This window comes from Carcharodon carcharias, chromosome 12, assembly GCF_017639515.1.
Source record: "Carcharodon carcharias isolate sCarCar2 chromosome 12, sCarCar2.pri, whole genome shotgun sequence".
NCBI lineage: Eukaryota > Metazoa > Chordata > Chondrichthyes > Lamniformes > Lamnidae > Carcharodon > Carcharodon carcharias.
In genome coordinates this window covers 19,636,332-19,663,899 of record NC_054478.1, presented here as the reverse complement: position 1 = coordinate 19,663,899, position 27,568 = coordinate 19,636,332, and the positions used below count along the sequence as shown (strand labels likewise).

Below are 27,568 nucleotides of genomic sequence, written 5' to 3'. Positions count from 1 at the left end.
GGTGATGATTTACATGGGTTTTCCAGGAGTTTGTAGGTATTTACACGGGCTCCCATGGAATATGTCAGTATTGACAACCCAGGGTAAGAATCAACCTGATCCAAATCCAGGAGCCTCTTGACAACAGGCGAAGGAGCATTGTATGTCCTCATGTGAACAGGGCCCTGTGCACATCAGGTCTGAACTGGAATTCAGTTGGCAGTTCAGAGGGACACAGTGTCATAGTGGCAATGTCATTGAATGAGTAAGTAGGAGGCCCAGACTAATGCTCTGGAGATAAGAGCTCAAAACTCAATGATGGCAGCTAATAGATGGGAGTGTGTCTAAATTTCCACAGGGTTCCATACAGTTAAATTTAAAATTCCTAGCCTTAAAAATTGAATGGTTTCTCCTTAAAAAATGTTTTGCAAAACTATCAAGAGAGAACTGCAAACATATATACACACACACATCTTGTCTGGTCTGAATTAACAGAATGTTCAGAAAAGAATTCTTTTTCCTTAAATAGAACCTCATGGATTTAATGACAAGTTGTACATAGAACATATTACAGAGAGAGACTACAGGGAATTAGAGGAATTGATCTGGGATTAAGATGCAGCTGGAGAATTGCCATAGATGGGATACAGATTTCTGTCCATAACTGTGATTTCACTTAGTAAAACAGAATAGCCTCAGAAATTCTTTCCAGAGGAAGATGTGTTCCTGACATCCTTGTTCAGCAGGATAACACAGGCAATCCCTTTCAGAAACCCCACCCTTTACCATCCCTCTGGTTCACCATGCATGTGTGCACACAAACTCACACACACAAACACAGCACACAAAAAAGCATCAAGCACATAGAAACACGCCATTTATACACAAAGGCATGACGCACAGATGCATCTTCACAAACATGCAAACACACATGGTGCTTGCACATGATGCACACACGGAAACACAAGTACACACTGCCAACACAAACACTCGATGCACACGCGCACATACTCATATGCAGACATATGCAACACACGGAGGCTGCACACACACACATACATGGTCACATGCATGCAGACATACATGACGCACAAACACATGATGTACACACATATACACAGGGCCCTGTGATATACATCAGGTCTGAACTGGAATTCAGTTGGCAGTTTAGAGGGGACACAGTGTCATAGTGGCAATGTCATTGAATGAATAAACAGGAGGCCTAGACTAATGCTCTGGAGATAAGAGCTCAAATCCCTTGACAGCGGGAGTGCACACAACACACACACGGACTAATGACACACACACACGCAGAAACATGATGCACACACACATGTATATGGTAGACACTTACAGACGGATGCACAAAACCACACACATGCACTCTGACACATGCAGCTTCACACACACACACACACACACACACACACACAAAATAAAAGCAAATGTTTTGGGCTTCTCCTCGAATGAATGCTTTTTGCATACCGTTTACGATTTCTGCCCTGGCCTTCTCTCAGTATTAAAGATTTCACTGCTCTTTCTGCTTTTGAGATCATGGGTTAATGTTTAAGCTGCTCAATCAGCAGGAAGACAGGGATTGTAGGAGGTCCAGTTTCTCTGAAGGCTCTTGTGCATCACGCACAGTTGGAAAAATTATCCCCCCCCCACCCCCACCAACTTTATTTAAAACCCACGCCTCCTATGCCCACACCAGTTCTGGTGTCTAAACTGATTTACCCATCACTGCAGTTTGTAACAGAAACATGCTTTGTCTTCTCAGATGTAGTTCTTCTTTTCGCTGGTAATTGTTTTCTCCATTTCTCCCCTCGTTAAGTTGTAACAGAGCAGGTTGTAGAGGTGTGGGGTGCTCTTTCCTCGAGTTTACCTCCCCCCCAACCTCTGCTCCCTCTGCCTCGCAGTCTTCACGAAGCAGCTCAGCATTGGGTTTCTGGGTTGTTGCCTTCTCAGGATGGGTCGCCGACCCTCCAGGACTGATCTGGAGGCTTCAGGAATTGTAGATTCATCTCCGGGTCGCTCCCACCAGCCAAAATCAGGGAGAGAGAAAAAATCATCAGCGAGGTGGTGGAGGGTGGTTGGTGGGGGGGTGGGGGGCAAGGGGTGGGGGGGGGTGGGGGGGTGGGGTATAAAAAAATTTGCTTTTTTTAAATTTTCCTTCAAATACTTTGACTTACTAATTGTAAAGGGAGTCGGAGACCAGGGCAGGACCGGTGAGGAATGAAAGTCCGTATGACTGGTCATCAAGAGTCACTCCGCTGGGTAAGGAAAGAGTCCGTTTGCTTTACGGCTGGTTCTCGGGAGTAGCAAATGTGGAGGTGTCGGGTGACAAATGGCCGGAGCGCTTGGGGCCGCTCGGAGGTAACGGGGTGGGGTGGCGGGGAGGGGAGGGCCGCGTCCAGCATCCAAGAGATGCATCCGGCCAGACCCACCCCGCATCCCCCCTCCCCCCACCCCCCCCATCCCCAACACCCCCCCCCCCCCCCCCCCACCCCCCTCCCCTCCCCGGCCCCACCAAGGCGCTCGCCGCCGATTCCCTTCGCCACCCACCGCCCGGTCACAAGCACAGGCTCAACTGGTTGCGGACGGTGCACTTCTTGCACTGCACCACGCAGCACCAGTGGAAGCGGCACAGGCAGTTCTCCTCCACCACCACCGTCTGGTCCCTGAAGCCCCTCCCGCAGCAGAGCAGGTCACAGCCGCTCACATCCAGCGCCGTGCTGTTGCAGCTCCTGCCCCGGGTACCGGGCGAACCCGTCTTGCGGTTGGGCAGACAGAAGTCGGGAGAGTTGGCGGAGTACACCAGGTCGTGCCTGTCGGGGGGCTTGATGTTCTGGCCCACCGGGATGAGGGTCTTCCCGTCGTTGCCTCCCATCACCTTGAAGGCGCCGTTGAAGCGATCCAAGAGCCTGGCACCCACTTCACGGAGGTTGGGCATTTTCTTCCAGCAAGTTCTGAGTGTGCAGGAACCTGACAGGCCATGACATTTGCATTCGGTCCTCATGTAGTTTTTCACAGCCTATATTTTGAGAGAGAGAGAGAGAGAGGGAGAGAAAAAAAAAACGACATAGATTGGCAAGATAAAACTCACTGAAGAATTCATTCCAATAGCTACAGGGAAAGGATTGTCAGGCAGTTTCAGTAGAAACCTCACCACATACTTAGTGTAATGAAGTCATGATTAATGCATCAATCTGCTGCCCGAGAGGTTTTAACTAACTTTAATTAAGGTGGGTTTGCAGACTGAAAGGCATATTTTAGATACCAACAGGAATGAGTGGACTTTTGATTTCTTCCCCCTAGCTTTTTTTTTATAGTCATTCATAGGACGTGGGTGTCACTGGCTGGGCCCAGCATTTATTGCCCATCCCTAATTGCCCCTTGAGAAGGTGGTGGTGAGCTGCCTTCTTGAGCCACTGCAGTCCATCTGGTGTAGGTACACCCACGGTGCTGTTCGGGAGGGAGTTCCAGGATTTTGACCCAGTGACAGCGAAGGGACGGCGATATATTTCCAAGTCGAGATGGTGAGTGACTTGGAGGGGAACTTCCAATGGTGGTGTTCCCATCTATCTACTGCCCTTCGCCTTCTAGTGGTTGTGGGTTTGGAAGGGGCTGTCGAAGGATCCTTGGTGAATTGCTGCAGTGCATCTTGTCGATGGTACGCACACTGCTGCCAATGTGCGTCGGTGTTGGAGGGAGTGATGTTTGTGGATGGGGTGCCAATCAAGCGGCTGCTTTGTCCTGAATGGTGTCCAGCTTCTTGGGTGTTGTTGAAGCTGCAATTATTTAAGGCTTAAATAGAGATTGGAATCTCTGCCTGGGTCAGAAACTTTAAAGATGCAATTCCCTCACCCCAAGGACATTTACTTTTCATTGATGGGATGCGGGTGTCCCTGGCAAGGCCAGCATTTGCTGCCCATTCCTGATCATCCTTTGAACTGAGTGGCTTGCTAGTCATTTCAGAGGGCAGTTAAAAGTTAGCCACATTGCTATGGGTCTGGAGTCACATGTAGACCAGATCAGGAAGAATGGCAGATTTCCTTCCCTAAAGGGCATTGATGAACCAGTCGGATTTTTACAGCAAATGATGATAGTTTCATAGACACCTTTACTGAGACAAGCTTTATATTCCAGATTTATTAATTGAATTTGAATTCTGTTAGCTGCTGTCATGGGATTTGAGCTCTTATCTCCAAAGCATTAGTCTCGGCCTCCTATTTACTCATTCAATGACATTGCCACTCTGACACTGTGTCCCCTCTAAACTGCCAACTGAATCCCAGTTCAGACCTGATGTGCAGAGGGCCCTGTTCACATGAGGACATACAATGCTCCTTCCCCTGTTGTCAAGAAGCACCTGGTGACCATGGTTCATTTGGATCAGGTTGATTCTTACCCCGGGTTGCGCTGGTCTCAATTCATTGTGAGGGTTTGGGAAGCTTACTCAGCACCCTCTGAGCTCAGGGAAGAAAAAGACATAAAATAAAAGCCAGAGAATTATGAAAGATTTACAGCACAGGCCATTTGGGTCAACTGACCCAGGCTAGCGTTTATGTCCTAGACACATGGACTCATTGACGTTTACAGCCCAGAAGGAGACCATTCGGCCCATCGTGTCCGTGGCAAAGACCCGACGACACCAATCCCATTTTCCAACGCTTGGCCCATAGCCCTGGAGGCTATGACAATGCACGTGCCCATCCCTTGAGAAGGTGGTGGTGAGCTGCCTTCTTGAACTGCTGCAGTCCATGCGGTGTAGGTACACCCACAGTGCTGTTAGGGAGGGGGTTCCAGGATTTTGACTCAGTGACGGTGAAAGAACGGTGATATGTTTCCTCCCCTCTTCATCTCAGCCTATCAACGTCTCATTCTGTTCCTTTCTCCCTCATGCCTTTATCTAGTTGCCTCTCTAGAATGTCTATGTTATGCACCTCAAGCAATCCCTGTGGTGGTGAGTTCCACGTTCTCACCATTCTCTGGGTAAAGAAGATCCTCCTGATTTCTCTGTTGAATTTATTAGTGACTATCATGAGTATCCAGTGATACTTGTTGAGATGTACAAACAATATGGAGAACAGGCCGGGGGTGGGTAGGGGGTGGGAGGGTGGTGAGAGCAGGGTTGTCTCGAGTTCACAATTGAATATCCTGCCATCTTTCACTAATTTCAGCTGATGAATTAAGAATGGTTGAAGTGCTGATGCCTGTAGAACAATACACCAGCAAGTGTCAACCTCTTCATGACCGGGTTGGAGAAAATGGGGCAAAATGAAGCAAGAAGAGTGGGAAGGCCATTCGTTGCACTGAGACCACATAATCCATCCCCGTCCCCAGCCACAGACTCTACCCAACCCACTGCACCTCCTCAGAATTCAAGTTTCACCCTGCCCCTCAACTAAATCAAGGAAATGATGTACAAGCAGATGAATCAGGAGCCGAAGTAGGCCACTCAGCCCCTCGAGCCTGCTATGCTGTTCAATAAGATCACGGCTGATCTTATTCTAACCTCAACTTCACATTCCCACCTACCCATTGAAACATAGAAACATAGGGAAAAATGTTCCCCCCAATGGGGGGAGAAGTTCAGGAGCGGGCGTGCCTCCGATTGGTGCCCCCATTTTACGTGGGTGGGCCAGTTAAGGTCCACCCATCATGACGTCTGCCGGGAAGTGCTATGCGCTCCCTGTGCGGGTGGGGGTGTGGGGGTGGGATTCCCTGAGCCGAGAGTGCGATCATCTCCCTGAGGCTAAGTGCTGCCTCAGGGAGATCGGCGCCAAAACCAAAACTGTGAAATATAGAAAAATAAAATTTCCTTGACATGTCCCCTTGTGTGACACTGTCACATGAGTTGGGACATGTCCATCACTTTTAAGTAAACTTTTATTAAACATTTAAAAACCCTCATGAAACCCCATCCCACCCGTGGATGAGGTTTGAGGCTTTTTCTGAAGCCCACCAGGGCTCTCGGCCTACCAGCCAACATTAACGTGTACGGGCAGATCCATTAACGACCTTAATTAGTTTTTACATGGCATCAGTTGATCATTGACAGGCCGGTGGGTGCACAGCTGATTCGGCTGAGCCCCCGCCAACCTGAAAATTGAAATGAGGCAGGGTGACATCGGGAGTTTCGCCCGAAGTCATCCTGCATCATTTTACATGTCGGCGAGTGGGACCCTACGTGCCCCCCCACCAACCCCCCCCCCCCCCTCCCCCCCACAGCACTCGCTGAACTCAATATCCTGCCCATAGAAACTAGGAGCAGGAGTAGGCCATTCGGCCCTTCGAGCCTGCTCCACCATTCATTATGATCATGGCTGATCATCCAACTCAATAGCCTGCTCCTGCTTTCTCCCCATACCCTTTGATCCCTTTCGCCCCAAGAGCTATATCTAACTCCTTCTTGAAAACATACAATGTTTTGGCCTCAACTACTTTCTGTGGTAACGAATTCCACAGGCTCACCATTCTCTGGGTGAAGAAATTTCTCCTCATCTCAGTCCTAAATGGTCTACCCCATATCCTCAGACTGTGACCCCTGGTTCTGGACTCCCCCACTATCAGGAACATCCTTCCTGCATCTACCCTGTCCAGTCCTGTTAGACTTTTATAGGTTTCTATGAGATCCCCCCTCATTCTTCTGAACTCCAGCGAATATAATCCTGACCTACTCAATCTCTCCTCATATGTCAGTCCCACCATCCCAGGAATCAGTCTGGTAAACCTTCGCTGCACTCCCTCTATAGCAAGTACATCCTTCCTCAGATAAGGAGACCAAAACTGCACACAATATTCCAGATGTGGTCTCACCAAGGCCCTGTATAATTGCAGCAAGACATCCCTGTTCCTGTACTCTAATCCTCTCGCTATGAAGGTCAACATACCATTTGCCTTCTTTACCACCTGCTGCACCTGCATGCTTACCTTCAGTGACTGGTGTACAAGGATACCCAGGTCTCATTGCACATTCCACTCACTCAATTTATAGCCATTCAGATAATAATCTGCCTTCCTGTTTTTGCTACCAAAGTAGATAACCTCACATTTGTCCACATTATACTGCATCTGCCATGCTTTTGCCCACTCACTCAGCTTTGTGTCATCTGCAAATCTGGACATATTACATTTAATTCCCTCATCTAAATCATCAATAAATATTGTGAATAGCTGGGGTCCCAGCACCGATCCCTGCGGTACCCCACTAGTCACTGCCTGCCATTCGGAAAAAGATCCATTTATTCCTACTCTTTGTTTCCTGTCTGCCAACCAGTTTTCTATCCATCTCAATACACTACCCACAATCCCATGCGCTTTAATTTTACATGCTAATCTCTTATGTGGGACTTTGTCGAAAGCCTTCTGAAAGTCCAAATAAACCACATCCACTGGCTCCCCCTCATCAACTCTGCTAGTTACATCCTTGAAAAATTCCAGTAGATTTGTCAAGCATGATTTCCCTTTCGTAAATCCATGCTGACTCTGTCCGATTCTGCCACTGTTTTCCAAGTGCTCAGCTATTAAATCTTTTATAATGGATTCTAGAATTTTCCCCACTACCAACGTCAGGCAGACTGGCTAACCTTTCACCCCCTTGCTTATTAAGAATCTATCTAGCTCAGCCTTAAAAATAATCAAAGACTCTGCTTCCACTGCCTTTCGATGAAGAGAGTTCCAAGGACTCACTATCCTCTGAAAGAAAAAAATTCTCCTCATCTCTGTCCTAAATGGGTGACCCCTTATTTTTAAACAGTGACCGTAGTTCTAGTTTCTCCCACAAGAGGAAACATCCTTTCCACATCCACCCTGTCAAGACCCCTCAGGATCTTATATGTCTCAATCAAGTTGCCTCTTACTCTTCTGAACTCCAGCAGATACAAGTCTAGTCTGTCCAACCTTTCCTCATAAGACAGCCTGCCCATTCCAGGTATTAGCCTAGTTCTCTGAACTGCTTCCAATGTATTTACATCCTTCCTAAAATAGGGAGACCAATACTGTGCACAGTACTCCAGATGTGGTCTCACCAATGCCCTGTATAACTGAAGCATAACCTCTTTACTTTTATATTCAATTCCTGTTGCAATAAATATAACATTCTATTAGCTTTCCTAATTACTTGCTGTACCTGCATACTAACCCTTTGTGATTCATGCACTAGGACACCCAGATCCCTCTAAATCTCAGAGTTCTGCAATCTCTCACCATTTAGATAATATGCTTCTTTTTTATTCTTCTTGTCAAAATGGACATTTTCACATTTTCCCTCCATTTGCCAGATCTTTGCCCACCCCCTTAACCTATCTATACCCCCTTGTTGTCTCCTTATGTCCTCTCCACAACTTACTTTCCTACCTACCTTTGTGTCATCAACAAATTTAGCAACTTCAACTTCAGTCCCTTCATCCAAGTCAGTTATATCAATTGCAGAATATTTGTCCAATTTTACATGATATAATCTATATGCTACATTATTGATTCGCTTGCTATGAAGGCCCTTCAACTTCAGCAAAGGCTGCAGTTCAGAAAGATGCTTGCCTCTGATTTTGGAGGTTGAGAGTTCAGGTCCCACTCTAGTAAGTGTAAAATCCTGGCTGACACTCCCAGTGTAGTACTGAGGCTGTTAGAGACGGTGCCCTTTTAGATGAAATGTTGAAGAGACCACTTGCCCATCCCTAATTTCCCTTGAGTAGGTGGTGCTGAGCCGTCTTCTTGAATCGCTGCAGTCCGTGTGATGTAGACCATTCAGCCCCTCGAGCCTGCTCCACCATTCATTAAGATTATGGCTGATCATCTTGTGTTTCGAATTCCACCTTCCCATCTACCCCCCGATAACCTTTGATTCCCTTGCCTAACAAGAATCTATCTACCTCTGCCTTAAAAATATTCAATGACCCCACCTCCACCACTTTCTGAGGCAGATAATTCCAAAGTCGCACAACCCCCTAAGGAAAAAAAATCTCTTTATCTCTGTCCTAAAAGGGTGACCCCTTACTTTAAAATTTCTGGATTCACCCACAAGAGGAAACATGCTTTCCACATCCACCTTGTCAAGGCCATTCAGGATCTTGTATACTTCAATCAAATCACCTCTCACTCTTCTAAACTTCAGCAGAAATAAGCCCAATCTGTCTAACCCATTCATTCCAGGTATCAATCTAGTAAGCTTCCCCGAACCGCCTCCAATGCATTTACATCCTTCCTTAAATAAAGAGACAAAAACTGCACACAGTATTCGAGGTACAGTCTCACCAATGCCCTGTATAACTGAAGCATAACATCCTTACTTTTATATTCAATCCCTCTCATAATAAAGGATAGCATTCCATTAGCCTTCTTAATTACTTGCTGCAATACTCACCTTTTGTGACTCATGTACTAGAACACCTAGATTCCTCAGCATCTAAGAATTATGCAGCCGTTCTCTATTTAAATAATATTCTGTTTTTTTGTTCTTCCTGCCAAAGTGAACAACTTCACATTTTCCTACATTAAACTCCATTTGCCAGATCTTTGCCCACTCACTCAACCTCTCTATATCTACCTGCAACCTCCTCATGTCCTCTTCACAACACACTTTCCTACCTCTCCTTGTGTCACCTGCAAATTTAGCTACCATGTCTTCACTCTCCTCATCTAAGTCATTGATGTAAGTTGTAAAAAGTTGAGGCCCCAGCACAGATCCCTGTGGGACTCCACTCGTCACATCCTGCCAATCAGAAAAAGACCCATTTATGCAGACACTCTGCTTTCTGCCAAACAGCCAATCTTCTATCCGTGCTAATATATTACCCACTACACCATGTGCTTTTATTTTCTGGAATAATCTTTGATATGGCACTTTATCAAATGCTTTCTGGAAATCCAAGTACACTACAGGCTCCCCTTTATCCACTGCACATGCTACTGCTTCAAAAAACTCCAATAAATTGGTTAAACATGATTTTCCTTTCACAAAACCATGCTGACTTTCCCCGATTGCCTTGAGTTCTTCCAAGTGCCCAGCTATAACCTCCTTAATGATCAATTCTAATAACTTCCCCATAACAGATGTCAAGCTAACCGGCCTATAGTTTCCTGTTTTCTGTCTCCCTCCCTTCTTGAATAAAGGGAGTATATTTGCTACTTTCCAATCTGATGGAAACTTTCCAGAACCTGGTGAACTTTAGAAAATTAACACCAGTGCATCAACTACATCATTAGCCACCTCTTTAAGACCCTAGGACGTAGTCTATCGGGACCTGGAGACTTGCCAGCCCACAGCTCCATCAATTTGCTCAGTACTGTTTCCCTCGTGATTTCTATTTCACCAAGTTCCTTTCTCCCTTTCACCTCCTGATTTGCAGCTATTACTGGAATGGTTTTTATATCCCCTATGGTGAACGCAGATGCAAAATATTTGTTTATTTCTTCCGCCATTTCCTTATTATCTACTCTTAACTCCCCACTGTCACTCTCTAGAGGACCAACATTTTTCCTCTCTCTGGTCTCACTTTCCTCTTGTAAGGCATTCCTTAAAATCTACTTCTTCAACCAAGCTTTTAGTCATCTGCCCTAATATCTCCTTCTGTCAGCTTTAATGTGGCAACATTCCAGGGAAGCTCCCTGGGACATTTTGCTATGTTAAAGATGCTGTATAACTACAAGTTATTTTGTTGTTTGTACCATAGGTAACCGTATAGCCTGTATGAAGAGAAATTTTATTTAGCACCTTTCATAACCTCAGGACGTCTCAGCTGCTTTATTGTGGCCCCTGCTGAGGGCGGTGGGGGGTGGGGTGGGAGGGGGGGGGGGGTGGTGGTGGCAGCGGGGGTTGGGGGTGGGGGGAGCTGGGGGGGCTGTCAGTGGGGGAGAGAAAGAGGCAGCTGAATTAAGGTGCCTGAAAAATTATACGGGGTGCTTTAAGAAAATTTAGTTGAATACTACAGAGAATCAAGAACTAGTAATCATTTTAAATGAATCCTTCAAATCTGTCTTCATAAATTAGGATCGTTGGCAATTTCTAAATCAAATTATCTATGGAATCTACAGTGAATTAGTGTGCAGTAAAGTGTCTGTCATGAAGAGAATTCAATGCCTACAGGCATCTAGAAGCAGACTTAATGCACCTTCGAATCATGTAGGAAACGAGAGAGGAATTGGGTGAGGCTCTGGTTAATATTCTTAAGAACACGATGCGACTTGGAATGCTATCAGAGCCAGATTAATAATTTGTGGGGAACTGATCAACTGCCTCACTCACCTTGCCAACCCTACCCACGTTCCCTCCACCCTGCTCCATCAAAACACCAGTGTATGTGTAACTTGTAAAGTCTTTACACCTGTCATTATTGATAAGTTAGAAAATTAACTTGCATTTATATAGCACCTTTAGCAACCTCCAGGTGACCTAAAGCACTTAGGAGCCAATGAAGAATTGGTCACTGTTGTAATGCATGGAACATTACAAATCATATCACAATATCATATGTTTAAATAGAACCGGTCCAGCAATTGTATGGGGCTTCTTTTTGCGTTATAGTGAATTCCACTTGCCCCATATTTAGGTGTTGCCCTGGGGACAGGTCCCATACACCTGGGCTTCAACTTGGCCCTGAATCTAATCCCAATTTTCCATACATGAAGCATGGTATCAGCCTTGAGTTTCTATTCCAGCTTGTTTAGCATCCATAAAATGAAACTCGGAGACATGCTTGACAGCATTTCAGCTCAGGACCTGTACTCTATCAGTATTTATCTAATGAGCATAGAGACCACTAGAAGGAGCCTGCATAAAGCAATGGGTCATGCCTCACAAACCCACTGGAATTCTCTGCTTGATTAAGCTCTGCATCAAAGTGAGATTAAAAGGCGCTGAGAATTAAAAGCAAGACAATTCACCGGCCGGAAAACTGGCCGAGCAACAGAACGGAAACAGCACTGATCGATTGGCCAGGATTCCTCAGGAGAGGGTCAACCACCTGTAAAGATTTGAGTGAGATATTGGCGCAACTCAGGATTTGAAGCAGGAAGAGTGGGGGGTTGGGGTGGGGGTGGGTGGGGGGTGGGGTTGGGATGTGTAACCATAGAAGGAATGTTAGGGGCACTGACAGGTTCCTCCTTCCACACAGGTGAGGAAATCAGCCAAAAATCCATAAGTTTAACTTTCTATTCTGGAGTATTTTCTAATTATGTGGATAATCATTTTGAAGGAAAATATTTGTTTCTACCATCCATCTATCTGTCTATCTGTCTGTATTTCTGTCTATCTACCTGTCTACCTACCTATCTATCTATTTATCTATCTATCTATCTATATCTATCTATCTGTATCTATCTATCTATCTACCTATCTGTCTATCTAGCTATCTATCTGTCTTTCTGTCTGTATTTCTATCTATCTACCTGTCTACTTATCTATCAATCTATGTGTCTATCTATCTACCTGTATCTCTATCTTTCTATATATGTCTTTCTGTCTATCTATCTACCTATCTATCTCTCTATTTATCTACCTGTCTTGTCTGTCCACCTGTCCATCCATCCGTCCACCCATCCATGTCCGGCTATCGATCAAATTTTCCATATTGACTGATTTGCTTATCACTAGATGCTTATGGTTGATACGTAAATACAGTTAGAGATGACAGATAAATAGACAGCTAGACAGATGGATGATAGAGAGACAAAGACAGATAGAGACTTAGGTTGTTAAATAAAGATAAATAGGGAAAGAAAACTTGTATCTATGTAGACCCTTTCAAGACTTCAGCACTCAAGAGATTTCAAAGTGCTTTACAGTCAATGAAGTTTTTTTTGAAGTGCAGTCACTATTGAAATCCAGGACACTCAGCAGCCAATTTGTGCACAGCAAGGTCCCACAAATTGCAATGAGGTGATAACCAAATAACCTACCCTTTAGTAATGATGGCGAGGATATCGAGGGAATTGCCCCTGCTCTTCTTTTAAATAGTAAACCATAGAATCTTTTACGTTCACCTGAGGGGGCAGACAGGGCCACAGTTTATTGCCTAATCTAAGAGACGGTGCCGCCGACAGTACAGCACTCCCTCAGTACTGCACAGGAGTGGCACCCTGAACCTTGTGCTCAAGTCTCTAGCACAGAACTCTGAAGCAACAACCTTCTAACTGGGAGGTGAGAGTGCAACCACTGAGGCAAAGTTGACTCTGTTATTGAAAGGCTACAGAGGGGCACAGACATTTCTGCTACAGGCTATGTTATTGAACCTAAACTCCAGTGAGAGAACCGGAGAATATAAGTGTAAAGTTAACAAACAGAATTTAGAAAATATCTGTTCCTTCCACACAAATATGAAACTGAAGGAAGGACGAGTAACTGATTAAGGACAGGATTGATGGGTATAAGAGTTGACAGAAATTATCAAACAATGTATAGGACATGATGGGGCCATGGTAATGTCATCTGAGGAATGTGGCTGGTCAGCATTGAATAATGTCAGTTGTTAATGTTAGATTAATATCTTGGGATTACCTTCAGGGCCCAGGGAGTAAGTACATATCCATGTAGTTTTATTCTTCTTGGAAGGTTTAGCTGCAGCAAAGTCTCTGTCCCTTTAGGCGATTAAATAATGAGCAGATTCCACAAAAGTGCAAATTGTGCAGGGTCTCTCAGAGCAACAGGATCAGTGAGAAAAGCTGTCTTGCCTCCATTCGTACCTTCTTTATGTGCTGCTGTTGTAGACTGTAGTATAGGCTGCATTTATTATAGTGCCACATACCACAAAGAGTAGATCATCATCCCCTTCACTGCCTAGGCAGAGTGGATCTCCCACCCATTGCTGAGCTCTACCAGTCTGCCACCCACTGATCTCAACACGGGTTCTACAATAACCGAGAAATGAGAAGATTCGGTGAGGTGGACATAAAAAAGATGTTTCCACTTGCAGGTGAGACCAGAACTGGGGAGCATCAATATAAGATAATCACTAATAAATCCAATAGGGGAGTTCAGCAGAAACTTTTTTACCCAGCGAGTGGTGAGAATGTGGAACTCACTACCACAGTGGGTAGTTGAGCTGAATAGGTATATTTAAGAGGAATCTAGATAAACACTAGAGTGAGAAAGAAATAGGAGAATATGTTGATGGAGTGAGATGAAGTAGAGTGGGAGGATGCTCGAGAGGAGCATAAACACCAGCATGGACCAGCTGGGCTGAATGGCTTGTTTCTGTGCTATAAATACTTTGAAATACTTTGTGAATTGTTTTGCCAATCAATAAGGGTGAAACCTCATGTCCACTAAAAACAACTCTGCCCACCCTATAATTGATATATAAAGAAGACTTCGTGTTTCATAATCACACAACATGGAAGGAGGCCACTCAGTCCATCATATCTGTGCCAGATTGAGCCCACCTCTCTTTCCCTTTATATCATAGGAAAATGCAGTTGCTGAAACCTCCATACATATGACAGAGAACAACGCAGCACATTTGTAAAGAATAAATTATTATTCCTCTACCATGTTACGCAGGAAATATTTTACCTGTATGTTTCCCTAGCTTCTGTTGAGTTAACTGGTCCCAGCCAGTTAAGGAACATACAATTGACGTAGATGACTTGCATACACCCTGTACTATCATCAGTTGAAAGAAGTGATGAGTGATGTGCTGTCAATGCGCCTGTGCTTTACACCAATGGGAGGAATGCAAGAGAGCCTCTCAGGAATAGATTGGCTTCCATCTTTCATAGGAATGTGATGAGGCCATTCAGCCCCTTGAAATCCTTCCTTCATTCACTTAGTTAATGACTGAATGACTGATCTGTGGTTGAGCTCCATCTGCCCTCCTTTGATCCACATGGTCAAGCAGTCAGCTGAGTCTGAACACATGGGCATAGGAATGGGAGTAGACCAATCAGTCCCTTGAGCCTGTTCCACCATTGAATAAAGTCATGGGTGACCTGTGATCTAACTCGATATACTAGCCTTTTCCTGTACAATAATTGTGGTTAAGAGAAACCTATCACAGTTTTAAAAACTTCCACTACCCTTTCGTGTGACGGTTCCTAATTTCACTCCTGAAGGGTCTGGCTCCAGTTTTTAGACTCCTAGTCCTTGATTCCCCAACCAGCGGAAATTGTTTCTCTCTATCTACCCCTATCTGCCCCCCTCAATGCCTTGAAAACATTTTTCTTTATTCATTCATAGGATGTGGGTGTCGCTGACTAGGCCATCACTTATTTCCCACCCCTAATTGCCCCTTGAGAAGGTGGTGGTGAGCTGCATCTTGAACCGCTGCAGTCCATGTGGTGTAAGTACACCCACAGTGCTGTTAGGGAGGGAGTTCCAGGATTTTGACCCAGCGACAGTGATATAATTCCAAGTCAGGATGGTGATTAGCTTGGAAGGAAACTTCCAGTTGGTGGTGTTTCCATGCGTCCACTGCCATTATCCTTCCAGATCGTAAAGGTCACGGGTTTGGAAGGTGATCATGGGTTTGATCAAATCGTCCCTTAGCCTTCTAAATTCCAGGGAATACTTCTTTCATTTCTGTAGCTTCTCCTTGTAATTTCACCCTTGGAATCAACAAAGTTATCAGGAATTTGTATGTAAATGCTGTAAGAAACCCATTCTTGCAAGTGTGCATTCAATATCCACTGAACACTGATACCCAATTCATTGATAATCATATGATTTGATTAAAAATTGAACTGTCTAAATAGACTGGCTTATTAAAGATGGGATATCATCCATGGTACATATCTCTCAGCAAAGGTGAACACTTCTTTATCCTCAAGATTGGGCTTCAATAGTTTTTAGCATTTATGAATAGTGGAGAAGTGAGAAGTTAGCGGCACCTTTATAACTTTTTGAATACATTAGTTGTGACAATGGGAAAAGATTTAAGGCTTTGGGCAAGAGATGCCAATGCCACTGTATCCTTCCTCGGTTGTGGTGCCCACGCTACTCTAAGTGGTATCTAACCAGGGCTTTGTATAACTGGAATAGACACCATGCTGGAATCAGGGGCTAGATAATGAACCCACATCTCGCTATACTTTGGCGCATGCATTGACAAGCCAGTGTAACTACAAGTGCATCGCCTGCCCTTGGCAACACAAAGTCAAATGCCACCCAAAGAGGACCAGCCTTAAAGTATAGAAGCACAAATGAGAACTCACCAGCCTTCCGGCTTCATTGTTGTGCAGGTCCACAAGTGTCCGGATGTCGCTCTTACCCTTTTTCCGCCTCGCGTCCATGAACTGCTTGGACTTCTCGTAGCCAAAATCCACATCATCGCCGCACCCCCCCCACTCCCAGGCCGTGCCCTCGGCCCTGGCTCCCGCAGTGGGCAGAGGGGGCGAGCGGCTCCTGGACCTGTCACAGCCGCACTGCAGCAGCTCGCCCATGCTGCACGCTTGAGTCACGGCATGCGTCACGCCGGCCGAGGTGATGGCATACACGAAGGCTGTCTCCCGGATATCTGTGCGGCGGTGGGGAGGGAGCGGCAGACAACAAAGATCGTGAAAGGGTTACTAAATAAAACAGCACCTTCCATCCATATAGCACCCTCAACATAGTAAAAACAACCCAAAGTGCTTCACAGGAGGGTAATCAGACAAAATTTGTTACATAATGAGGTATTGGGACTGGTGATCCAACACTTAAAAGAGGTGATCTAGCTATTTATCTCTGTTGTTGGTGGGACCTTGCTGTGGGCAAATTGGTTGTCATGTTTTCTTCACTATAGCAGCAACTACTCTTCAAAAGTGTTTCATGAGGTTGTGAGATGCTTTGGGAAGTATTGGGTTTGTGAAAGGCATAGTTTAAATAATAATAATTTAAATGCAAATCATTTCTTTAAACTCCTTATATTAGACAGCAAACTGCTTTACCAGCATGAATTCGCAGCAAGGTAGATGAATTGATGGCACAAATGGAAGTATGATCTAATTGTCATTACATAGACATGGCTGCAGGGTGACCAAGACTGGGAAATGAATATTCAAGGGTATTCAACAGTCAGGAAGGACAGGAAAAAAGGATAAAGAAGTGGGGTAGCGCTGTTAATAAAGGGTGAGATCACTACATTAGTGACAGAGGGCCCCAGATCAGAAGATCACGATGTAGAATCAGTTTGGGTGGAGCTAAGAAGCAGCAAGGAGAAACAAACATTTTTAGGAGTTATCTATATGCCATCAAATAGTAGCGGTAATGTAGGGCATGGTATAAATCAGGAAATTAGAGGTGCATGTAACAGAGGTAATATTGTAATCATGGGGACTTCAATCTACATATAGACTGGGTAAAGCTAATTCACATTAATGCTGTGGAGGATGAATTCCTGGAATGTATACGAGATGGTTTTCTAGAACAGTATGTTGAGGAACCAACTAGAAAACAGGTTGTTTTAGACTTAGTATTGTGCAAAGAGAAAGGGATAATTGATCATCTCATTGTAAAGGAGACTTTGGGGAAGAGTGAGCATAATTTGATGTAATTTTTCATGAAGTTTGGAAATGATGTAATTCAATCCAAAACCAGGGTCTTTAATATAAACAAAGGAAACTACAAAGATATGAGGGGCAAGTTGGCAGTGGTAGGCTGGAAAACTACATTAAAAAATTTGATGGTATACTGGCAATGGGTAGCATTTAAAGAATTAATACATGGTTTACAACAAGTATATATTCCTTTAAGGCACAAAAACCCAACAGGAAAGGTGATCCAACTGTAGCTACCAAGAGAAGTTAAATATAGTATTAGGTCAAAGGCGAGGCTTTGAAAGTTGCCAAAAAAGTAGTAAGCCTGAGGATTGGGAGCATTTTAGAATTCAGAAAAGGAGAACCAAGCAACCAATAAAGAAAGAGAAAATAGAATATGAAAGCAAACCAGCGAGAAACATAAAAACGGACTATAAAAGCTTCTATAGGCATGTAAAAAGGAAAAGATTAGCAAAGACAAATGTGGGTCCATTACAGGCAGAGACAGAGGAATTTATACTGGGGAATAAGGAAATGGTAGAGAAACTAAACAACTACTGCACGCCTGTCTTCACAGAGGAGATACAAAAAACCTCTCTGGAATAATAGAGAACCAAGGGACTAGTGAGAAGGAGGAACTGAAAAAAAATTGTATTAGTAAAAAAGTGGTGCTGGAGAAATTAATGGGACTGAAAGTTGATAAATCCCCTGGACCCGATGATCTACATCCAAGAGTGTTGAAAGACGTGGCTGTAAAGATGGTGGATGCATTGGTCATCATCTTTCAAAATTCTACAGATTCCGGAAAAGTTCCTACAGACTGGAAAGTAGCAAATGTAACCCTGTTATTTAATAAAGGAGGGAAAGAAAAAATGGGGAACTACAGATTTGTTTGCCTGATGTCAGTAGTAGGGAAAATGCTCAAATCTATTACAAAGGACATGATAACTAGACACTTAGAGAATTAAGATCTGATTGGGCAGACTCAATTGGTTTTATGAAAGGGAAATCATGTTTGATAAACCTGTTGCAGTGTTTTGAGGATATTACTAGGAGAATAGATGAGGGAGAACCAGTGTGTGATGTATTCAGGTTAACAGCATGTGCAGCAAGTGATAGACAGAGCTAATTGATCCCACAACCAACAGTCAGATCTAAGCTCTGCAGTCCTGCTACATCCAGTCGTGAATAGTGTCGAACAGTTAAACAACTCACTGGAGGAGGAGGCTCCACAAATATCCCCATCTTCAATGATGGGGGACCCCAGCACATCTGTGCAAAAGACAAGGCTGAAGCATTTACAACAACCTTCAGCCAGAAGTGCTGAGTGGATGGTACATCTCGGCTTCCTCTGGAGGTCCCCACCATCACAGATGCCAGTCTTCAGCCAATTCGATTCACTCCAAGTGATATCAAGAAACAGCTGAAGGCACTGGATATTGCAAAGGCTATGGGCCCTAATAATATTCCAGCAATAGTACTGCAGCCATGTGCATCAGAATTAGCCACGCCCCTAGTCAAGCTGTTCCAGTACAGCTACAACACTGGCATCTACCCGGCAATGTGGAAAATTACCCAGATATATCCTGTACACAAGAAGCAGGACAAATCCAACATGGCCAATTACAGCCCCATCATTCTACTTTCAGTCATCAGTAAAGTGATGGAAGGAGTCATCAACAATGCCATCAAGCGATACTTGCTTAGCAATAACTTGTTCACTAACGCTCAGTTTGGGTTCCGCCAGGACCACTCAGCTCCTGACCTCTTTGCAGCCTTGGTTCAAACATGGACAAAGAGCTGAACTCCAGAGGTGAGGTGAGAGTGACTGCCCTTGACATCAAGTCAGCATTTGACCAATTATGGCATCAAGAAACCCTAGCAAGACTGGAGTCAATGGGAATCGGGGGAAAACTCTCCACTGGTTGGAGTCATACCTAGCACAAAGGAAGATGGTTGTGGGTCATCTCAGTTCCAGGACATCATTGCATGAGTTCCTCAGGGTTGTGTCTTAGGCCTGAACATCTTCAGCTGCTTCATCAATGACCTTCCTTCCATCCAACAACAGAGAACCTAACCATTGCCCCTTGACATTCAATGGCATTACCATCACTGAATCCCCCACTATCAACATCTGGGGGTTACCATTGACCAGAACCTGAACTGGACTAGCCATATAAATACTGTGGCTACAAGAGCGGGTCAGAGGCTAGGAATCCTGCAGCAAATAACTCACCTCGTGACGCACCTAAGCTTATCCACCATCTACAAGGCACAGGTCAGGAGTGTGATGGAATACTCCCCACTTGCCTGGATGAGTGCAGCTCCAACAACACTCAAGAAGCTCAAAACCATCCAGGACAAAGGAGCCAGCTTGATGACACCCCATCCACAAATATTTGCTCCACCGATGCACAGTGGCAGCAGTGTGCACCATCTACAAGATACACTGCAGAAACTCGCCAAGGCTCCTTACACAGCACCTACCAAACCCACAACTGCTGCCATCTAGAAGGACAAGGGCAGCAGACGTATTCGGAGACTGGGTCCCCGGCTCTTGACCCTCCAGCCAAAGGAAACATCTTTTCTGCATCTATCCTGTTGAGCCCTGTAAGAGTTTTGAGCACTTCAATGAGATCGCCTCTCATTCTCCTAACTCTAGAGTATACAGGCCCAGTCTCCTCAATCTCTCTACTGCCCAAGGACTCAGTCTTGTGAACTTTTGTTGCACCCCCTCTATGGCAAGTGTAACCTTCTTTAAGTAGTTCCCCTCCAAGCCACTTACCATCCTGACTTGGAAATATATCATCATTCCTTCACTGTTGCTAAGTGAAAATCCTGGAACTCCCTCCCTAACAGCACAGTGGGTGTACCTACACCACATGGACTGCAGCGGTTCAAGAAGGCAGCTCACCACCACCTTCTCAAGGGCAATTAGGAATGGGCAATAAATGCTGGCCCAGCCAGCGAAGCCCACATCCCATGAATTAAAAAAAGGAAAGCTTTCGATAAGGTCCCACACAAGAGGTTATTGAACCAAATTAGAGCACATGGGATTGGGGGTAATATACAGGCATGTTTTGAAAATTGGTTAACAAACAGAAAACAGAGATGAGGAATAAACGGATCATTCTCAGGTTAGCAGGCCGTGACTAGTGGGGTACCACAAGGATCAGTGCTTGGGCCCCAGCTATTCACAATCTCTATCAATGATTTGGATGTGGGGACCATATTTCCAAATTTGCTGATGACACAAAACTTGGCGGGTATGTGAGTTGTGAGGAGGATGCGAGGAAGCTTCAAGGAGATTTAAACAAGCTAGGGGAGTGGGCAAGAACATGGAGATAGAACATAATGTGGAAAATGTGAAGTTGTCCACTTTGATAGGATAAACAGAAATGCAGAGTATTTATTAAATGGTGGGAGATTGCAATTTGTTGGTGTGCAAAGGGACCTGGGTGTCCATGTTTATGAATCACTAAAAGCTAACAAGCAGGTGCAGCAAGCAATTAGGAAGGCAAATGGTATGTTGGCTTTCATCGCACAAGGGGATTTGAGTTCAGGAGTAAAGATGTCTTGCTGCAATTGTATAGAGCCTTAGTGAGACTGCACCTGGAGTATTGGTGCACAGTTTTGGTCTCCTTACCTAAGGAAGGATATACTTGCCATAGACGGAGTGCAACAAAAGTTCACCAGACTGACTCCTGGGGTGCTGGGATTGTCTTGTGAGGAAAGATTGAGGAGGCTGGGCCTGAATTCTCTAGAGTTAGAAGAATGAGAGGTGATCTTAGTGAAACTCTTACAGGGCTCGAAAGGGTAGATGTAGGAAAGATGTGTCCTTTGGCTGGGGGGGTCCAGAACCAGGGGATACAGAATAAGGGGCAGGCCATTTAAGGCTGAGATGCGGAGGAATTTATACACTTAGAGGGTGGTGAATCTTTGGAATTCTTTACCCCAAAGGGCTGCGGCAGTTCAGCCATTGAGCATGTTCAGGACTGAGATCCATAGATTTCTAGATATTAAAGACTCCAGGGAATATGTGGGTAGTGTGGGAAAATGCCGTTGAGGTAGAAGATCAACCGTGAACTATTAAATGGCAGAGCAAGCTCAAGGGGCCGAATGCTCCTATTCCCAATGTTCCAATGAATGGGTAGCTCAGCAATGTGCCCAGCTGTGGGATGCTGTGGGATGCTGTGGGATGCTGTGGGACGCTGTGGGATGCTGTGGTACGCTGTGGGACGCTGTGGGATGCTGTGGGACGCTGTGGGATGCTGTGGGACGCTGTGGGATGCTGTGGGATGCTGTGGGATGCTGTGGGACGCTGTGGGATGCTGTGGGATGCTGTGGGATGCCCTTTGTCAAGCAGGACTGATATTTCCTTCCACACCCTCTCAGCTGCTCAGGCAAAACATCTTTGTATTTCTATTCATAAGGACAACAATGTGCATTATATAGCACCTTAACTTCATAAAACTTCCCAAGCCGCTTCACAGGAGCAGAATTGACACTGAGCCCCGTTAGGAGACATTAGGACAAGTAACAAGAAGCTTGGTCAAAGTGGAAAGATTTAAGGGGTGCCTTCAAGGAGGAGAGAAGGCGGAGAGGTTTAGGGAAGGAATTCCTGAGCTTTGGGTCCAGGCAGCTGGTGATACGGCCACCAGTGGGGGAGCGACAAAAATCAGGGATGCTCAATAGATCAGAATTGGAGGAATGCAGTGTGCTCAATGGCTTGTAGGGCTGGAGGGGGTTACAGAGTAGGGAGGGGGGAGGCCATGGACGGAATGGAACACAAGGATGAGGACTTAGTTGCATTGCTGTGCAGGTGACGGAGTCATGAATGTAGATATACCCGGTGCTGTAAAAGTATATACATGAGAGAGTGCAGAAAGTGTGGGTATCTTATAGGGTTAATCATGCAGATGGAGCCTTAAGCCACACACCTTATGTCCCAAGGTCATGGCATATCAGGGGAAGAATAGTTCTGGACAACTATCTAGTGGTATTATTCCCCTTCAGGGAAAATATATCCTACAAGGAAGACAGAAACAGGCCATTCGAACTTCTGCTGCTGTTTAAACTCTACTTGAACTTCCACCACTTTGATGACCTCTTTGCACTCTGCCCCATATCCCTTTATTCCTTAACCCTTCATATACATATCAAGCATCCCCTTAATTACTTCAAAACAAGCTGCTTCAATCACCCCATGTAGGAACAGGACTTGGGAGCAGAAGGAGGCCATTCAGCCCATCGAGTTTGCTCTGCCATTCAATGAGATCATGGCTGATCTGATAATCCTCAACTCCACTTTCCTGCCTTTTCCCCATAACCCTTGATTCCCTTACTGATTAAAAATCTGTCTATCTCAGCCTTCAATATATTTAACAACCCGGCCTCTACAGCCCTCTGTGGCAGAGAGTTCCACAGATTAATTACCCTCTGAGAAAAGAAATTCCTCCTCAGCTATGTCTTAAATGGGCAACCCCTCACTCTGAGATCATGCCCTCTGGTCCTGAACTCACCTACAAGGGGAAACAACCTCTCAAAATCCACCCTATCAAGCCCCCTAAGAATCTTAAATGTTTCAATAAGGTCACCTCTTACTCTTCTAAACTCCAATGAGTACAGGCCCAACCTACTTAACCTCTCCTCATAAGAAAATCCCTCCATACACGGGGTCAACCTAGTGAACCTTCTCTGGACTGCCTCCAATGCCAGTATATCTTTCCTTAGATAAGAGGACCAAAACTGTTCACAGTATTCTAGGTGTGGTCTAACTAGTGCCTTGTATAGTTTTAGCAAGACTTCCCTATTTTTATACTCCATTCCCTTTGAAATTAAGGCCAACATTCCATTTGCCTTCCCTATTACTTGCTGAACTTGTGTGTTAGCTTTTTGGAATTCATGCACGAGGACCCCCAAATCCCTCTGTGCTGCAGCTTTCTTCAGTCTTTCTCCATTTAAGTTATATTCAGCTCCTCTGTTCTTCCTGCCAAAGTGCATAATCCTTGACTCCCTTGTCTACCAAAAATCATTCTAACTCAGCCTTGAATTATTTCAATGATCCAGCCTCCACTACTTTCTGGGGGAGAGAGATCCATATACTAATGATCCTTTGAGAGAAAATTTCTCCTCTTCTCTGTCTTAAATAGTCAACCTCTTATTCTTAAACTGTGTGCCCTATTTCTAGTCTCCCCCACAAGTGGAAACATCCTCCCGGTATCCACCCTATCAAATTCTCCCAAGATTTTATATGTTTCAATGGGATCACCTCTCATTCTTCTAAACTCCAGCGGGTAAAGGCCCAACCTGTTCAACCTTTCTCCATAAGATCCCAGGAATGAGTTGTTAACAAGCAACTTGTGAGAGCAAGTTCCACATAATTCCCACCTCTCTGGGCTGGTTTGATTTCACTGTATTTTATGTATGCCCTCTTGATCTGGACTCAACCCCAAGCAGAAACAGTTTCTCTATGTCATCCCCATCAAACTCATTCAGACTCTTAAAGAGAGGGAAGACGGGGGTGTAGTGGTAATATCACTGGGCTAGTAATCCAGATGCCCAGTACACTTTACAGCCTTCCGGACTTAACATTGAGTTCAACAACTTCCTCCTCCATCCCTACCCCCTTTCCGATCCCCTTTTTTCTAATATTTAGAATATATTTTTCTTTTCCCACCTATTTCTATTGTTATTTTTAAATTTATTTCCTTCCATTGTTTTATCTTCACCTTTGAGCCTATTTCGATCCCTTCCCCCCAACCCCACCCCCACCAGGGCTATCTGTAACTTGCTTGTCCTGCTTTCTACCCTTAATGTCACCATTAACACGTCCTTTAGCTAATATCGCCACCATCCACACCCCTTTGTCCTTTTGTCTACGACATCTTTGGCAATTTTTTCTTTACCTCCACCTATCACTGGCCCTCTATCCAGCTCTACCTGTCCCACCCCCTCACCACCACCAACCCCACCCCCCCCACCTCATTTCTATTTCTCTTCAGTTCTGATGAAGGGTCATACAGACTCAAAATGTTAACTCTGTCTTCCTCTCCAAAGATGCTGTCACATCTGCTGAGTTTTTCCAGCTGTTTTTATTTTTCTTTCAGATTTCCAGCATCTGCAGTATTTTGCTTTTATCATAATGATCCGGGGGTTTGAGTTCAAATGCTGCATAGTAGTTAGCGGAATTTAAATTCAATTGATTAACAAATCTAGAATTAAAAGCTAGTCTCAGTAAAGGTGACTGTGAAACTATCATTGCTTGTTATAAAAAACCCATCTGGTTCACTAATCTGTTGCCCTCCGAGCCTACATGTCACTCCAGATCCACAACAATGTGGCTGACTCTTGGTTAGCCAATAAATGCTGGCCTTGCCAGCAATGTCCCCATCCTGTGAAAAGAATAAAAAAAAACCTTTATTAAATCTCCTCTATGTTCTCCCTTCTCTACAGTAAAGAGCTTCAATTTTCCCTTCCAATTGTATGCTCCCTGTGCTAGGCACCAGTAACATTTCTAGACTCCATTATATAACACAAAGATCCACTATGCATTACTACTGCAGAGGATGGCAGCCCCCTCACTTACTTTGCCAGAACAATCAGCCTGGCTTGCTTGGAGGTGAATACCTTTCAATGCTTCCAGTTCCTTAATTGACCCCTGCCCCCACTCTCGGTTGCTCGATCTCCTTTGGTGTGAAGGCACCTCATGAGATTTCATCCCCCTCATTGTTCCCCAAGCTAAAATCAGCCTGACTCACCTGACCTTGACTTGAACCCTTGATCTAGACAGTGTGTGTTGTCCTGAGACTGTGCGAACCCTAGGAAGCGCAGAATTCCTCTCACTCCTCCGCATGCCTGACTACCGACCTGAGACACGAATCTTAGGTATCAACGTTTATTCCCCATTCTCAACGAAATGGCAGAATGTGTGCTCTTAGCAGAAGCCTCCTCAACCCCTGAACCACAATGAGTGGAAGTGCCCAGTGCCTGTGTTTAGATTGCGATGGGGGAGGAGGATGCGTGGGGGTGGGGTGGGGGGTAGGGGGTGTGGGAGAAAGCAGGAGAAGGGAGGGGAGAATAAAAGAGCTCCAACATGCTGGCATCTCCCGTCTCGGTGCACTGTTTCCTGGTCCTTAGCCAGACATGGGCCCTGCCTGAAACATGTTTTATCCGGGCCTGCAGATCAAAGTCTACACTGCAAGTGAACAGATGCCGATATGTATAGCCCCCTTTTTGTAATCGGAGCCCAGTGACAAGCAGCGATGGGGGAGGAACGGGTACAAACTTGCTTCCAGCCCTAAACACACATTTTTCAAGATGTGAAAAATGGATGGGTCAAGGGTCGGCGAGCAGGATATGCCAATTCCTCCTGAACGGGACATGTTAGGATAGCCTCTGGTGCACCCATGCCATTAACTCTGGTATATTGATAAGGTGACTTAAGTACGGTGGAACCCTTTTAAGTAGCACCTGGGAACTCAGTTGTGAGTGAGTGATTAGTTGACTGGAGCCAGACTGTCTGCAGTTTGAACACTGCAGGTTCCCCCCGCCTCTTCCCCCGCCCCCACTCCCTCCCCAACGCCATCACCCCACACCCACCACCCCCCCACCCCCACCCCCCCACCATCCCCCACCCTCCCTTCCTTTACCTTTGCTGCCAGTCAGGACTGCCTCCTGTCACTGATGTCGCACGACGGCAAATATGGCAGTAAGTCGCGCCCTCCCACAGCCACCCCACCCCCACCTGGACTGCAGATCACCCCTCGCCAGCGATTGCTCGTTTACACGTGGCATAGGCTAGAATTTTACAACCCCCCCCACCCCAGAGTGGGATGGCAGGTGGGGGGTGGGGTGGGGGGGGTGTGGGGTTGGTTGGGGGGGAGTCTAAATTTGGCACATTGGCGGCGCCGCCAGCCCTGCACAGATTTTGCCCATAGTGGGGGAGGCCTGCGCTCAGTGTCCAGCCTTGGTTGCCGACTGTGACGAAATGTATTCCTAGAAGCTTCATCACCTGACTTTCCCCCCCATGCTCCAGCCATTAGTCGGCCGACACATCCATTTTTGTGAAGCAGTACCTTTCTACACCAACTGGAAAGTAAAAAGACCCACTCAAAATGGCAGCGGGCCCCGTTTCAGCAGCGGAGTTCAGCTTCCCGCCCGTCATCGAGCCGGTAGGGCCCACCCGCCCATCAAGGTAAAAATTCTGGCCATTGTCTCTCTATTCGCTCTATCAAAACCTTTCGCTATTTTAAAGACATTAGTTCAGCCAAGTTCAAGTCAAGTATCAGCTCAAGAGAGAAGAGATCCAGCCTGCTCATCCTTTCCTGATATTTATATAAGGCTTCCATTAACACTTCACCTATAAGATGTCACATCCAACAGCTCAGCACTCCCTCAGAACTGTCTGGCTTATGTTCACAAGAGTGGAGCTTGAAGAGCTTTTGCCTCAGAGGCAAGAGTGCTACCATTGAGCCAAGGCTGTCGCTATTAATTGAGGGAATTAAATGATATCTATATTTAGCTAAAAAAAAAGTCAGTAGGGTCTGGGTTCCAGCCTCACTCTTGGGACTTGAGCACATAGTCTCGGCTGGCACTTCATTCAATGGAGTAGTGGGTGAGTTCTTCCAGATGAGTTGTTGTCTACCCTGTCAAGTGCATGTAAAATATCCCATGGTAAAGTTTGAAGAAAAGCAGCAGAGCTTTGGTCAATATTTATCCCTTAACTAACATCACTAAAAAAAAATCAGACCATGTGATCACTTGTAGGAGCTTCCTGTGCACAAATGGATTGCCGGATTTCCTGACAGCATCATGAGCGTCACTAAACTCAATTGGCTCTGAACGGTTGTGAGATCCCTTGGGGTTTATGAAAGACACTCAGGGAGTTATATAACACAATGTGAGGCCATTCAGCCCATCCTGCATGTGCTGGAATTTTGAAAGGGCTGTCCAATTTATCTTAATCCCCTTCACCTGTAAATTTATCCTTTTTCATGTCTGTGTATGTAAATATAAATAAATATATGTACCTATCTACATTAATTTATAATATATGTAGCTCATTCCAGTTCACAATAATTCACTGTGTATTTCTTTTCTCATTTTCCTTTGTTCTTTTTCCAATGATCATAAATCA

The 27,568-nt window shown here is 45.2% G+C and overlaps 1 protein-coding gene across 1 annotated transcript in view; it reads right to left on the bottom strand.

Annotated features, from left to right (window-relative positions):
- Positions 1-2,496: 2,496 nt before the first annotated feature.
- Positions 2,497-27,568, bottom strand: part of wnt6b (wingless-type MMTV integration site family, member 6b) — an 81,738-nt gene continuing 56,666 nt past the window's right edge. The window contains exons 3-4 of the mRNA XM_041201058.1: positions 16,129-16,430; positions 2,497-3,013 (exon numbers count right to left, since the gene is read on the bottom strand). Of these exons, the coding sequence (XP_041056992.1) occupies positions 2,552-3,013; positions 16,129-16,430 (764 nt within the window). The 3' untranslated portion in view covers positions 2,497-2,551. The remainder of the gene's footprint in view (positions 3,014-16,128; positions 16,431-27,568) is intronic.